This window comes from Manihot esculenta, chromosome 15, assembly GCF_001659605.2.
Source record: "Manihot esculenta cultivar AM560-2 chromosome 15, M.esculenta_v8, whole genome shotgun sequence".
In the NCBI taxonomy this organism is placed as follows: Eukaryota; Viridiplantae; Streptophyta; class Magnoliopsida; order Malpighiales; family Euphorbiaceae; genus Manihot; species Manihot esculenta.
Window position 1 is genome coordinate 31,504,064 of NC_035175.2, and position 15,851 is coordinate 31,519,914.

Genomic DNA, 15,851 nt, shown 5'->3' on the forward strand with positions numbered 1-15,851 from the left:
TAGGTATTTCTCCTTGATTCAGTCAGTGGACAGGGAGAGCTTCCATGCCATAGTAGATATGGCCAGGAAAATGGAGGCCAGTGCCATCATTCAGGGGGCAGTTAAGCAGTCAGTGGCACAGTCTTCTGGTCCTAAAACCCCAGGTGGGGGAAGGTTAGATCCCTCTACCCTGAGTGCAGCAGCTTCAGGCAACAAGAGATGGGGCAAAGCCAAGACTAAGAAGAACAAGTTCTGAAGCAAATTCAAGTCCAGTCTGGGATTTGGGAGTGGCTCAAGCTCTGGTGTAGATAATGCAGTTTGTGCAAGGTGTGGTAAGCCGCACAAAGGAGTATGTCGGTTTGGGACGACGGCCTGTTTCAGATGTGGTCAGGAGGGGCATATGGCTCGAGAATGTCCAAGAGCAGTCCCAATGGCACAGTCCCGGCAGACAGCTTCAGGTAGTGTAGCGCAGCCAGCAGCTCCAGCCACGACTCAGGCCAATGGCAGAGGCAGAGGGAGAGGGGCATCCTCTTCTTCAGCGGGTTTCAGAGGTGAAGCTCCATCAGTGTAACGACCCGAAAATCGGACCGCTACCGACGCTAGGATCTAGGTCGGCTTAAGACCGCCGGGACCCGTAGCAAGCCTAACATAACATCCTGAGAACCTGTTTAATCCCATACATGATCAACAACATACATAAAAATTAAAATTTTTCCTTTCATTCATTCTATCATACACCAAACTCAACCTGTGCATGCACTGAACATAGTCATAATCATAAATATTGACCCCTCTGTGGGATCTCATCAATGCCCCCAATGGGCTACATAACATGCGTTGAGTTGGTTCATATATACATCATAAAACATCTGAGATCATGTATTAAAAGGGATAACAACATACTATGGTCAAGCACACTTCTAACATCCTTAAACATCATTACATTACATCATTCTACAATTCGTCATGTCCACATTCTATCTATTACATACACAAGACTTCATTACTCTTGCTGACCTCCTGGTCTACCCTGTACCTGCAAGCCTGGGGGTTAAGGGAGAGGGGTGAGCTACAAGAGCCCAGTGAGCAGAATAATAAAACATTTAAAACATATGATAACATGAAATGCATCACATCACAGCTAATCACATCAAGGATGAATTTGTCACCAATAGTCCCCTACATGGTCCAACTGTGTCAGGGGCGTAGAATGGGCCTCGCTGGTCTTTCTCTTACATAACATAACATAACATGGTCCAACTGTGCCAGGGGCGTAGAATGGGCCTCGCTGGTCTTTCTCTTACATAGTGCCAGGAGCGTAGAATGGGCCTCACTGGTCTTCCGTACCGTATCATCATCATCATAACATATGAGGACTAAAGGATCATCCAACATTCATCCACATCATCAACATATTATGCAATGCAACATATTCGTGAGTTCTAATGCAAACACCCTATTAAATCTCATGGCATTCATGATGCGTGAATCATGCTAAAACTGATTTATTTATTTTAAAGCATAGAAAGTTATTCCACTCACCTCTGGCTGAAGCTTTACTGACTCAAAAGCAGCTGAACTCACTGCTGGAGTCCTCGGTTCCTCGGGTCCGAACCTACACAGGTGGACTCAAATGAGGGACCAAACAAACATGAACATGACTCTAAAATACCCCCCAAAAACCCCTTAAAACACCTTAAAACAATCATATAAATCATGCAAAGGAAGGCTGAATAGGGCACTTTCGGCGGCAGGTTCGGCGGTCGAAAGTCCCTCCAGAGCCGAAAGTCATGCACCTTCGGCGGCACTTTCGGCGGCCGAAGGTTCTCTCCAGAACATCATGAAAAAATCATGCAAAACATGCAAAAGAGGGCTGGACAGGGCACTTTCGGCGGCAGGTTCGGCGGCCGAAAGTCCCTCCAGAGCCGAAAGTCAGGCAGGTTCGGCGACACCTTCGGCGGCCGAAACTCCCAGACAGAGGCGAAACTCATGCATGTTCGGCGGCACTTTCGGCGGTCGAAACTCCCAGACAGAGACGAAAGTCTCCTTTCGGGGGTAAGCTTCGGCAGCCGAAGGCTGCTTCCACAAGCATGTTCGGCGGCCGAAAGTTCCTTTGGCTGCCGAACCTGGTTTCTCCCATAGTGGCAGAAACTCAGCTCCTCTATGCACATTTGCCTCCAAAACTTTCCAATCATGCATAAACCTATTCTACAACATACATACACAAGCATACAAGCTCCTAGGGGCTTCAAACCATCTAAAACCCCATCTACAACACACCAAACATTCACATTGTTCAAAAACGTAACATAAACTCATAACCCTAACCATAAGCTAAACATGCATTCTACCCCATAGATCTTCATAAAACTTACTTAGAACATGCAATGAGCTTAAGATCGGCTCTTACCTCTTGAAGATCGAGAGAGAGACGACCAAATCTTGGAGATGGGAGATTTTTAACTTCCTTGGGTCTCCAAGCTCAAAACTTGCTCAAAGCTTGAAAATCTTCAAAACAAGATGAAAACTTGTGAAAATCGTGAAAGATTTGAAGGAACGAACTCAAAATGGCGAGGGATGGCGGAGAGCTCACCTTGGCCGACAATGGGGAGAAAAAGCTCGCCCATTTTCGGCTAAGGGGTCCCTTTATAGGTGGCTGGCCAGGCCACATTCGGGAGCCGAACGTGCCTCCGCATGCATGCCATGTTCGGCGGCCGAACATAAGGTTCGGCGGCCGAACCTGGACTTCCCTTACTTATGCTTTCGGGGGCCTAAGGCACACCCGAAGCGCATGCATGTTCGGCGGCCGAACTTGAGTTTCGGCGGCCGAACCTGAGTTTTCCTCCAAGGCTATTTTCATGCAAAAACTCATTTCCTTTTTACTTAAAACCATAAAACACGTTAAAACATTTTATGAAAACATGGTTTTACCCTTCTAGAGGTCTCCGACATCCGAGATTCCACCGGACGGTAGGAATTCCGATACCAGAGTCTAGCCGGATATTACATTCTCCCCCCTTAAGAACATTCGTCCCCGAATGTTCCTCAACTAGCACATAGCATGGCATAGACATATCATACATACAAAGCACATAAAACTCACAAGGAACTAACCTCAGAAAAGATAAGGGTATTGCTGGAGCATGGACTCCCGTGTCTCCCAGGTGCACTCTTCCATATTGTGGTGGTTCCACAGGACTTTCACCATCGGGATTTCCTTGTTTCTCAGCTTCCTGATCTGGGTGTCTATGATCCGCACTGGCTGCTCAACATAGGTGAGATCTTCTTAGATCTCCACATCAGGCTCACTAAGAACCTTGCCCGGATCTGACACAAATTTCCTCAACATAGAAATATGGAAAACCGGATGGATTCTTTCCATTGAAGCAGGTAAATCCAGCTTGTACGACACATTCCCAATCTTTTGCAAGATTTCAAAGGGTCCGATGTATCGTGGGGCTAGTTTACCTTTCTTCTCAAAGTGAATCACTCCTTTCATAGGAGACACCTTGAGCAATACCAGATCTCCCTCCTGAAACTCTACCTGCCTTCTGCGGATGTCTGCATAACTCTTCTGTCTGCTTGCAGCAGTCTTGATCCTCTCTCTGATTATGGGTACTACCCTGCTGGTGATCTCTACTAACTCAGGCCCTGCCAAGGCCTTCTCTCCAACTTCCTCCCAGCAAACAGGTGACCTGCACTTCCTTCCATATAAAGCTTCATATGGAGCCATCCCGATGCTAGCATGATGGCTGTTATTGTAGGCAAACTCTACCAAGGGTAGATGCTGCCTCCAAGAACCGCCAAAATCCAGCACACACATTCTAAGCATATCCTCTATCGTCTGGATGGTCCTCTCTGATTGTCCGTCCGTCTGTGGATGGAAAGCAGTGCTAAAATCCAACCTGGTACCCATGGCATTCTGCAGACTCCGCCAAAACCTGGAGGTGAACTGGGGTCCTCTATCGGACACTATTGAAACAGGAACCCCATGCAGCCTGACGATCTCATCAACATATACCTGCGCCAATTTGTCCACAGAATAGCCACTCCTGACAGGGATGAAGTGAGCAGATTTGGTGAGTCTGTCCACAATCACCCATATGGAGTCCACTCTGTTGGACGCTGCCGGTAACCCCACTACGAAGTCCATAGCTATATTCTCCCATTTCCACTTTGGAATAGGTAGCGGGTTAAGCATTCCAGCCGGCTTCTGATGTTTCAGCTTCACCCTCTGACATATCTCACAGGCTGACACAAACTGTGCCACTTCTCTCTTCATAGCTGGCCACCAATAAACTTTCTTCATATCTTAATACATCTTGGTGGCTCCGGGGTGAACGTTGTATCTTGCATTATGAGCCTCTCTCATAATGTTTCCTTTTAGCCCTATGTCATCTGGTACACACAATCGACTCCCATAGCGGAGGATCCCCTTACTGTCAAATCTGAACTCACTGTTCTTGCCTGACTGAACAGTCCTGGTAATCTTTACTAACTCTGAGTCCTCATGCTGTTTCTGAGCCACTTGCTCTAGAAACACAGGTGTCACTCTCATCTGGGCCACTAAAACACTTGTACCAGACAACTCCAACTGTAGACCTTCATCAATGAGCTTGTAAAACTCCTTCACCACTGGTCTCCTCTCTGCCGTGATGTGGGATAGACTGCCTAGTGACTTCCGGCTTAGGGCGTCTGCCACGACATTCGCCTTACCCGGATGATACTGAATCTTGCAATCATAGTCACTCAGCAGCTCTACCCATCTCCTCTGTCTCAAATTCAGATCTCTTTGATTCAGGATGTACTGCAGGCTCTTATGATCTGTGAAGATCTCACATTTTACCCCATAGAGGTAGTGCCTCCACATCTTGAGTGCAAAGATTACTGCTGCCATCTCTAGGTCATGCGTGGGGTAATTTAACTCATACTTCTTCAGCTGTCTAGAAGCATAAGCAATTACCCTTTCATTCTGCATTAGTACACAACCCATTCCCACACGGGACGCATCACAAAAGACTGTAAAGTCTTCATCACTAGATGGTAGGGCTAACACTGGTGCTGAAGTCAACATCTTCTTAAGCTCTTCAAAACTCTCTTTGCATTGATCGGTCCATACAAACCTCTAATTCTTCCTGGTCAACCTGGTTAGAGGAGCTGCAATCTTTGAGAAGTCCTGAACGAACCTCCTGTAGTAACCTGCCAAACCCAAGAAACTCCTGATTTCTATCACTGAAGTGGGTCTAGGCCAGTTAGCCACAGCTTCTACCTTCTTGGGGTCAACCTCTATCCCATTCTCTGACACTACATGCCCCAAGAACGAAATGATCCTCAGCCAGAACTCACACTTAGAGAACTTGGCATACAAGCCATGTTCCCTCAAGGTCTGCAGAACCAACCTCAGATGATGGGCATGCTCCTCTGCATTCCTGGAATACACTAAGATATCATCTATGAAGACAATAACAAAGTGATCCAGGTATTGGCTAAACACTCTGTTCATGAGATCCATGAATGCTGCAGGGGCATTGGTTAACCCGAACGGCATTACAAGGAACTCAAAATGCCCATATCTAGTCCTGAAAGCTGTCTTTGGCACATCTTCTTCTCTGATCCTCGGCTGATGGTACCCCGATCTTAGATCTATTTTGGAGAAACAACCCGCTCCTGCTAGCTGGTCGAATAGATCGTCGATCCTGGGCAATGGGTACCTATTCTTGGTAGTGACTTTGTTCAACTGCCTGTAGTCGATACAAAGTCTAAGGGATCCATCCTTCTTTCTCACAAACAAGACTGGTGCACCTCAAGGTGAGGTGCTCGGTCGGATGAAGCCCTTTTCTACCAGCTCTTGCAACTGTTCCTTCAATTCTTTCAACTCGGCTGGAGCCATCCTGTAGGGAGGGATAGAGATCGGTCGGGTTCCAGGCATCAGTTCTATCTCGAACTCTATCTCCCTAGCAGGTGGTAAACCTGGCAGCTCGTCTGGGAAGACGTCTAGAAACTCTCTAACCACTGGCACTGAGGTGGGCTCTTTAACCTGACTGCTAAGCTCTCTCACATGAGCCAAATACTCCTGACATCCCTTCCTAAGCAACCTATGAGCCTGAAGAGCTAATATCAGACCTCTAGGTGTCACTACAAAAAAAAGGGTCTATACCGGCGTTCAAGTAGCGGCGGTTTTAAGGAGCATCTCTATAAACTTCTTGATACCTATTAGCAGCATTAGGTAGCAGCGTACACTATAACCGCCGCTAGATAGCGGCCAAAAAATTATGCCAGATGGTGGTCTATAATTTTCTTTTTTTTTTTTGGCTTGGCGGGATGAGTTTTCGCGCTATGTCAAAAAAAAGTGATGAGTTTTCGCGGTACTTTTTTTTCAGCTCTAATAATTAATATTACTAAATAAAATAATATTATTTTGAGTGAAAAACCCTTGAACTGAAAAAGCAAAATAAACCCTTAACACAAAATTGAAACCGATTGAACTGCCACCACCATCGAACATCTCTGTAATTCACCACGAGCAAGAGAGTCTTCTTCAACCACCACTAAAAGCCGACCCTCATTCACCACTTGTCTTACTTTTATTATCTGCTTCAAATTCTTCCATCTAACCTAATGCAGAAATCATCACTATAAATCCACGTCCATTGCTTAAGCTATAAAGGTATTTGTGCTTCTAGATTCTCCAATCTTTTTATCTGTGAGTTAGGTTTTATGGTTTTATTTTTAGATTATTCAGTTAATTATTGATTTTGATGTCTTTGCCTTTATCTTATGTTCAAGTTTTGGCTTTAGAATCCCTAAAATTTTTGGCGTCGAGTACAATTTCGGAACCGATCAACCAAAATTAAGTTTGGGTTTCACCTTTTGCTTCTATATTTTGACGGTAATTCTCTCAATTTTATTTATAATCTTTCGCAAGTTTGTTACTTGGTATCTGATTTTGTTTTATGTTTTTGCTTAGAATTTAATTTGATTTTATGAGATTTGTTGGTTTGCTTTATCGGAGTTGAAAAATAGGTGTGAACAAATGTGTTCTCTACTTTTTAGTTGTATATACAAAAACTAAAATTTACTATAGCTAAGAACACAACAAAATTATAGCATTTAAATTAAAAAGTATAATTAATAAAGTACAAAAACATGGGGATTGATTTTGTCGGGTTCAAACCAATTATGTACACCCATAGTCTGTTTCTTGTACTTCTCATCACCTAATGACTAGTTTAGTAAGGATATCAATAAAAATATATCAGATCTTTAAGGAGAAGCTCATCCAAAATGACAAACTAGTTGATTCAATTAAGATCAAGTATTTGGAGCTCCTCATAATTAAATTCCCAGCACTTAGTCCTTTAATATCATATTGGTTTTTGTTTCCATTATTAACATGTAACTAAAGGTCTACTTAGAAACAGCTTGAACTCATGCTTTGCATTACTCTGTTTTTCTTGTTTTGTTGAAAACTTGTAGTTCTGTGGTTGCTTTTTCTCTTAAGCAACTTTAAGCTATACGTCCCTTTATTTAATAAAATCTTTTTGTATGTAAAATAATAATAATAATAATAATAATAATAATAATAATAATAATAATAATAATAATAATAACAATAATAATAATAATAATAATAATAATAATAATAATAAAATTATATCAGATGTGCTGCAGTGGCTTACAGATGCAGAACCTTATCTTTGTTTCAACATGCAATGTCTTTTTAGAGGTTTATCAGTTTACAAGTTGCATTAGATTGTATTAAGCTTAACTTTCCCTTCTTTTCTAACATATCTAGGCAATGATAGCTTTTGGAGTAATTAGAGCTTAATTATGTGTTTGTTTTTTATTGCTTAATGTATTTTTAAATTAAAAGTGTGGCTTACATAAAGTTCACGTGTTATAAAGTATGTTTTTTAAAATAATAATAAATTAATAATAGGTAAAACAATCCAACTAAGGCAGTTGTAGTATGCTAGTTCACACATGTTTTCATTTTTTATTGTAATTTATTTACTACTATTATTCATAGAGTTTTAATACTACAAATTCAATTATTGAAAGATAATATTAAACTAAAAAAAGACTATAAAGCCCAATAAAATAATTCAAGCATTAGGTTTAAATTAATAAAAAATAATATTAAATTAAAAAATAATAAATTTAATTCTTTGTCCTTTGTTTATAAATTTACATTTATTAAATGAAATGTAGTAATACATTATTTTTTTTGCTTCGTACACTTTAATGAAAATTAATTATGTGATTCTGAATTTTTATTTAGGTATTGTCATTTTTGACAAAAAAAAATATTACAAATGGATAAGAGTTGGTTAAATCAGCCTAGATTTACTACTGCTTATAAGGATGGGGTTCGAGATTTTCTTTAATTTTCCATGCGTAATGCTTTTAGTAATGGAAAAATAATGTGTCCATGTATTCGGTGTGTTAATTGTTCACAACAAACTCTTGAAATTGTTAGAGAGCACTTAATTTGTGATGGTTTTATGAGGGGATACACTACTTGGATATTACATGGGGAGGAGTTACCTTCTAATATGGGTGATACATCTTGTCCTTTAGATATTTCCCATAGAAATGAAATTGAACATGTTCCCAGTCCTCATACCTTAAATCCTCCTAGGTTACGCGATAATATGGTAGAGTTATTGCAGGATGCCTTGCGTGATAATCTTCCATCTATTAATGACACGCTAATGGACGCGAATGTCATAGAAACTAGCTTAGGAGATGGCATTGAGGAGCCCCAAAATAATCCAATTGGTAATGAGCAATCAGATGAAACATCAAATAGAGAAACTAGTGATATTCATAAATTTTTAAAAGAAGTGGATGCAGAGTTATATCCAGGGTGTAAGAACTTTTCTAAACTTTCATATCTGATTCATTTATACCACCTAAAATGCTTGAATGGATGGACAGGAAAATCATTTGGTATGCTTCTTGAGTTACTAATAGATGCATTTCCTGATGGAACAACTTTACCCAAATCTGTTTATGAATCCAAAAAAATAATTCAAGCATTAGGTTTAAATTACGAGAAAATCCACTCTTGTGAACATGACTGTATGTTATTTTGGGGTGAGAATAAGGATGAGGAATCTTGTAAAGTTTATGGATCTTCACGATGGAAAATAAATAAAGGGAATAATGAGAGTAATAAAACAAATAAAAAGCCGGTTAAAGTATTGCGTTACTTTCCATTAATTCCAAGACTACAGCGGATATATGCTTCTGCTGAAACCGCTAAGGAAATGAGGTGGCATGAAGATGGACGTAATAAGGATGGATTATTAAGGCATCCTGCAGATGGAGAAGCTTGGAAGGCTTTTGATGCTCGTTATCCTGATTTCTCTTCGGAGCCACGTAATGTGAGGCTTGGTTTGTGTAGTGATGGTTTTAGTCCTTTTGGAATAATGTCCACTAGTCATAGCACATGGCCAGTTGTACTAATTCCTTACAATACTCCACCATGGATTTGCATGAAGCAATCTTCATTTATCTTATCAATGATTATTCCAGGAAAAAACAGTCCTGGGAATGATATTGATATTTATTTACAGCCTTTGATTTTTGAATTAAAAGAATTATGGAGTGGTGTCTCAACTTTTGATTCTTTTAACAAAGAAAGGTTTTCTTTGCGTGCTGCTTTGATGTGGACATTAAATGATTTGCCTGCCTTAGCAATGTTGTCTGGTTGGAGCACTAAAGGAAAATTTGCATGTCCTTGTTGTGCTTCGTCCACTAGTTCAATATGGCTAAATAATAGCAAGAAACAATGTTACATGGGTCATCGTAGGTGGCTACCCGAGGATCATATATTTCGTAAACAAGCTGAATTTTTTGATGCCACTGAAGAGTTACAGGTAGCTCCTATAAGAGCGAATGGTAGTGATGTGTTGAATCAATTAGATAGAATTCAACATACATATGGCAAGCAATCAAAAATGAAAAAGAGGAAGAAAAGGTCTAATGAAGGAAATGATGATTCATTAATAGGGTGGAAGAAGAGAAGCATTTTTTTTGAATTACCATATTGGCAACATAACTTGCTACGCCACAATCTAGATGTTATGCACATTGAGAAGAATGTGTGTGATAATTTTCTAGACACTTTCTTGAATGTGGCTGGTAAATCAAAAGACAACTTGAATGCTCGCCTTGATTTGGAGGAATTGGGCATTAGGAGTGAATTGCATGCCCAAAATTGTCCAAATGGTAAACATAGATTGCCTCCAGCCTCTTTTACATTAACAAAAAGAGAGAAAAATATCCTATGTGGTGTTTTACAAAATGTTAAAATGCCTGATGGTTATGCTTCCAATATTTCAAGGTGTGTTAGAATGAACGAGAATAAAGTTGTGAATCTTAAAAGTCATGATTGCCATATTTTGATTCATTACTTGCTTCCAGTGGCATTAAAATCATGTAGTCCATCAAAAGAAGTTATTTCAATTGTCATCGAAGTAGCTTCTTTCTTTAGATCAATATGTTCGAAGGTGATAGATAGTAAAAATCTTGATAAAATTCAAAATCAAATCATACTGACACTTTGCAAGATGGAGAAAACTTTTCTTCCATCATTCTTTACTATCATGCCTCATATAATGATTCATTTGGTGGAAGAAGCTAGAATGGGTGGTTCAGTGCAATACAGATGGATGTATCCCTTAGAAAGGTACTTACATATATTATGTTTATATTTCATTTTTATTAATTTCTTTCTCAATGTTTGCACAATTATAATTTTTCATTTGATTATAGGTCATTTGTAATTTTAAAATCAATGGTACGTAATAAAGCCCAACCTGAGGGATCGATTGCTGAAGGATATGTAGCTGAAGAGTGTTTAACATTTTGTTCAAGGTATCTTCAAGGGGTTGAGTCTAGATTCAATCGTCCCTTAAGAAACCCCGATCCACCAAATGAAAATGTTAGATACTTGTTTTCTAGTTTAGGTAAACCAATAGGAAAAGGTGAGAATGTCATTTTAGATGATTTATCATTGATACAAGCACATCATTATGTGTTACGCCATTCTGATGCAATAGAGCCATTTCGTCAGTAAGTATATTCACACATCTCTTGATATATTTAGCTATTTAACATTTTAAATAGATAAATATTTCATTAATTTTTTTATTGAATGTAGAGAGTTCATTGATTTTGAAAAAAGAAGACGTAGACGAGGTACACGTCTTGACAATAGTGCTATATATAAACTACTGAATGAAAAGTTTCATGATTGGTTTCGAAATAGGGTAAGACTAATTTGCTTGCTTTATCATGTTATGAAAATTATTTAATTTCTTTTATATTAATATATTATATCTTATATTTAGGTTTTGGCAAATTCTGATTCATCCATCGCAGAGGATATTTTGAGCATTGGTAGAGGTCCTAATAATGTTGTCAGGATATTCTCTGGCTATATAATTAATGGAATTAGATTCCATACTTTATCACGAGAGGATCAACGATTGACACAAAATAGTGGGGTTGTTAACACACCAGAAACTGGAGGGTTGGAATATTTTGGGAGATTAACTGATATTATTGAGTTAAATTATTTTGATAATTTTAAGGTGGTTTTATTTAGGTGTGATTGGTATGATATTCATCATCCTGCTGGAATTAAGTGTGATGAATTTGGATTCACCCTTGTAAATTTCTCTCGCTTGATCCATACTGGCGAGAAGGCAAATGATGATCCTTATGTATTCTCTTCCCAAGTTCAACAAGTATTTTATGTGCAGGATCCTAATAGTCCTAATTGGCATATAGTTATAAATGTTACACCTCGAGACTTGTATGACATGGGCAAAGATGAAGAAGTAGATGATTCTACTGATATTATAAATGACATTAGTCATTTTACAAGTTTTGAGGGAAACCTACAGTGGGTCAGGGATGATGTAGGGGAAGAAGATATTATTTATGTGTAAATTATATTCAAGATTTTAAATTTTATTATTTATTAAAGGATTTTTTTTTAAATTACCATGATTTTATTTTCACTTGTATGTTATTTATATGCAGAATATTGTATGTAAACTTATATTTTTGATTTCTTAATAGCATAGACAATGTCTCAAAGAAGTAGAAGTATTCTAGGTTTGAGAACAGTGCGAACTAGTTCAGAAACTCAGGAGCAAGTGGAAGGCGATCAACAAACAAATGACCGACCCAACACACAAGCTTATGAAAATGACGACTTGGAAATGATTGATAATTGTATCTATTAAAATTAAATGAATAGTGACCATGTCTCTGCTTTCTTCTGCTGTCATGGGTACTGTATTCTGTTTCAGATATTTAATTGTTATTATGAGTTTTTTTAGAATTAATAGATTTAATTTTAATTAAGATGGAAATTGTAATCGATTTAAAAAACGAGGAAGAACTGTGATGAAAAGCATTTGAAATATGGATACAAATGAGAAGATCGTCATCGGAGTAGACGAATTTGGTACTCCTTGGACAAAAGAAGCTGCTGCCCTTACTTCCTTTCTAGGAGTTATTGCAAAAAATGGACAACTTGCACCCATATCCATAAGAAAATGGAATGATAAAGCATTTTCTACATTTAAAAAGAAGATGTTGGACATTGTCAAGGTATTACTTTTCTAAATTCAACTTTAATATATGTTAAAGTTAAAATTTTATTGTATAATTATTTATTTCATGTGTACATCTATTTTCAGCAAAGGTTTTCATATCCTTCGAGTCAGGCAACCGATGATTGGATTTTAAAGTCATTGAACAAAAAATGGAGAGATTATAAAGGTGACTTGAAGCAAGAATATTATGATCTATCAAAGACAAAGGATGAAATCATAGAAAATGCACCTGAGGGTGTTATGGAAGATCAATGGGCAACCCTTGCAAATTCATGGTTCACTGAGAAGAGTCAGGTAAATACTTAGATGCTAGTCTTCTTCTTTTATATATATATATATATATATATATTAAAGTCTACTTATTAGAATTAAGTTTCTTTTTTCTATTGTGAATTTATATTTTTTTCAGAAGTTAAGTGAGATTAACAAAGCAAATGCAAAGAAGAAGAAAAATGCACATACTTGTGGAAGAAAAAGCTTTGCAAGGAAAAAATTTGAAATGGTATGAGTAGTTAGAGTGAATTTTAAAATTGCATATACTATTGTTTATATTTTGTTATAATAGATTGAACCATTTGATTGATAGATTGATGAAAATGGACAAGTGCCTGATAGATTGACTCTTTATGAAGAAACTCACAAGAGAAAGGATGGAACTTATATTGATGATGAAGTTAGACAACTGATTGTACGTATAATTTATTTTAGAATTTGTATTTAATAATTATAAATTCTTCTACTTATTCAAATTATTATTTTTTAGGAAAAAGCCCGTGCTCTAATAAGTGAAAGAAGTCAAGATGCTTCAATTGATTCATCTGAATTGAATGAACAAGTTTTTCAAGAAGTTATGGGAGAAGAACACAATGGTAGGGTGAGAGGTGTTGGACTTGGTCCTACTCCAACTAGTTATTATGGTAGAAAGAGAGCAAGAAATGAATCTTCGGATTTTGTCCAATCCAAAAAAATTGAATTTCTTGAGAAGCAATTGAAAGAAGTGACTAAAAATTATGACACAGTAACAACAACTTTAAATGGTTTGAAAGCATGGATTTCCAAGACATTTCCTGATGCTCTAGAGGTATTTATACTCTTTTGCAACTTTATCTTTGGTTATATAATATTTAGGCTATTTAATTGTAGGTGTCTTGATTTTTGGGTATTGAAGTATAAAATTTGAAATGCAGTAATCAAGATAAGTAATTGGTATTATTTTGATAGTGATATTGGTTGAAAATGTGAACTGCACGTGATAGTTGAGAAAATTATTATTATTATTATTATTATTATTATTATTATTATTATTATTATTATTATTATTATTATTATTATTATTATTATTATTATTATTATTATTATTATTATGGCTTGGCAAATTTCATTCATTCTTACAGTGTAATATTTTATTCTCTCTAGTATTGAAATTAAATATTATTATTGTTATTTGCAGGAAATTAATGAGGAAGCAATTAATCAAGATCATTGTTCTCCAAACAATATTTCATCACACTCAAGTCATAACCCAGGTCATAACCCAGGAGATGATATCTAGATGGTTAGCTTTTAAGATTATTTGAAATTTAGTCATCTGCTTTTGACACATTGACTTAGGATTTTTTTAAGAAAAGTAGTTCTTTTGGCCAATTGAATTCATAGTGTTTTTGAAAAGCAGAAACAGTTATTATTGGGTAAATTTTATTGCACATTAATGAAATAGACTTCTTTTTTTAAATGCTTGTTATGTACATTTTCTAACTTATTTGATATATGTATTTAAATTGGTTCTTTTTTCATTTGATGAAGGAAATGATTCCATTAAAAAAATTGGTATATAACACATAGTCATTATAACCCTCCTTCAATTTTTAGTGGCAAATTAGCCCACAACACTAATGAAATATATAAAGTAATAGTTTGGAAAATACAAGGAAAAAAAAAAGCCAATATATGCAGGATCAAAATTTTGGCACGGAAAAAAAATTTGTTGCAAAATTGTATTAGAGGCGGTTCACGTTCGGTCGGTAAATACACTACTACAAATTGTTTGGCGGCAAATACAAAAACCAGTTATGAATGATAATAGAGGCGGTTTACAACCGCCGGTAAGCCCGTCGCTACGACATTTTTGCCGGCAAATATGGATTCAGTTACAAATGCGACGTAGAGGCGGAATAGACCGCCGCTAAAATGACCGCCGCTACGAGAATCACCTACCCCGTCGGACCAACAAACCGCCGCTACGTTGTAGAGACGGTGGCATTGCCGGCGGTTGTTCGATGGTTCCTCTAACCGCCGCTACTGATTGTAGGGGCGGTTATAACCGCCGCCGTAGGCCTAAAAAACCGCCGGTATAGACCTTTTTTTTTGTAGTGTGTACCCCTCCCGTCTCCCCTGAATACAACCTCTGACCCATCCTGACCTCTGAACCTGACTACCTTGTCCCTGCAGTCCAAGGTAGCACCATGGGTAGATAACCAGTCCATCCCTAGAATGACGTCAAAATCTGTCAAGTCTAGAACCACAAGGTCGGCGGAAAGGCATCTTCCCTCAACAAAGACTGGACTGCACTGGCAGACTGACTCTGCCACTGATGGATCACACTTGGGTCCATTGACCCAGAGAGGACACTCTAACCCAGAGATCATCAAACCCAACCTCTCGACGGCTCTCGGAGCAATAAAAGAATGAGATGCACCAGGGTCCATCAAGGCATACACATCTAAACAACCAATGACTAAGTTACCTGCCACCACGGTGTTAGATGCATCTGCCTCCTGCTGAGTCATGGTGAAGATCCGTGCTGGAGCTGATGGACCTTCACCTCTGAAACCCGCTGAAGAAGAGGCTGCTCCTCTCCCTCTACCTCTGCCACTGGCTTGAGTCACGGCTGGAGCTGCTGGCTGAGCCACACTACCAGAAGCTGTCTGCTGAGACTGTGCTCCAAAAGCTGCCCTAGGACACTCCCGAGCCATGTGTCCCTCTTGCCCGCATCTGAAGCAGGCTGTTGTCCCAGCCCGGCAAACTCCCCTGTGTGGCCTACTACACTTTGCACAAACTGCATTATCCGCACCAGAGCTCGAGCCACTCCCTAGTCCCAGACTGGACTTGACCTTGTTCCAGAACTTGTTCTTCTTTGGCTTCTTGGTGGTACTGCTCCACCTCTTGCTATCTGAAGCTGCTGCACTCAAAGAAGAAGAGCCTGGGGTCTTAGAACTAGAAGGCTGTGCCACTGAC

The 15,851-nt window shown here is 38.6% G+C and overlaps 2 protein-coding genes and 1 long non-coding RNA gene across 3 annotated transcripts; all 3 read left to right on the forward strand.

Annotated features, from left to right (window-relative positions):
• The first annotated feature begins 8,372 nt into the window (after positions 1–8,372).
• On the forward strand, positions 8,373–10,959 carry LOC122721983. Its single transcript, XM_043951412.1, has 4 exons — positions 8,373–9,107; positions 9,219–10,675; positions 10,762–10,863; positions 10,956–10,959. The coding sequence occupies exons 1-4, from the start codon at positions 8,373–8,375 to the stop codon at positions 10,957–10,959; spliced, it is 2,298 nt and encodes a 765-aa protein (XP_043807347.1).
• Positions 10,960–11,019: 60 nt separating this feature from the next.
• On the forward strand, positions 11,020–11,765 carry LOC122721897. Its single transcript, XR_006348690.1, has 3 exons — positions 11,020–11,061; positions 11,150–11,258; positions 11,340–11,765. It is a non-coding gene; the product is annotated as an uncharacterized LOC122721897 (long non-coding RNA).
• A 1,092-nt stretch (positions 11,766–12,857) lies between these two features.
• On the forward strand, positions 12,858–14,169 carry LOC122721984. The gene is made up of 5 exons (XM_043951413.1): positions 12,858–12,911; positions 13,027–13,119; positions 13,204–13,305; positions 13,381–13,698; positions 14,068–14,169. Exons 1-5 carry the CDS (start codon positions 12,858–12,860, stop codon positions 14,167–14,169), a joined length of 669 nt encoding a protein of 222 aa, XP_043807348.1.
• Positions 14,170–15,851: the final 1,682 nt, after the last annotated feature.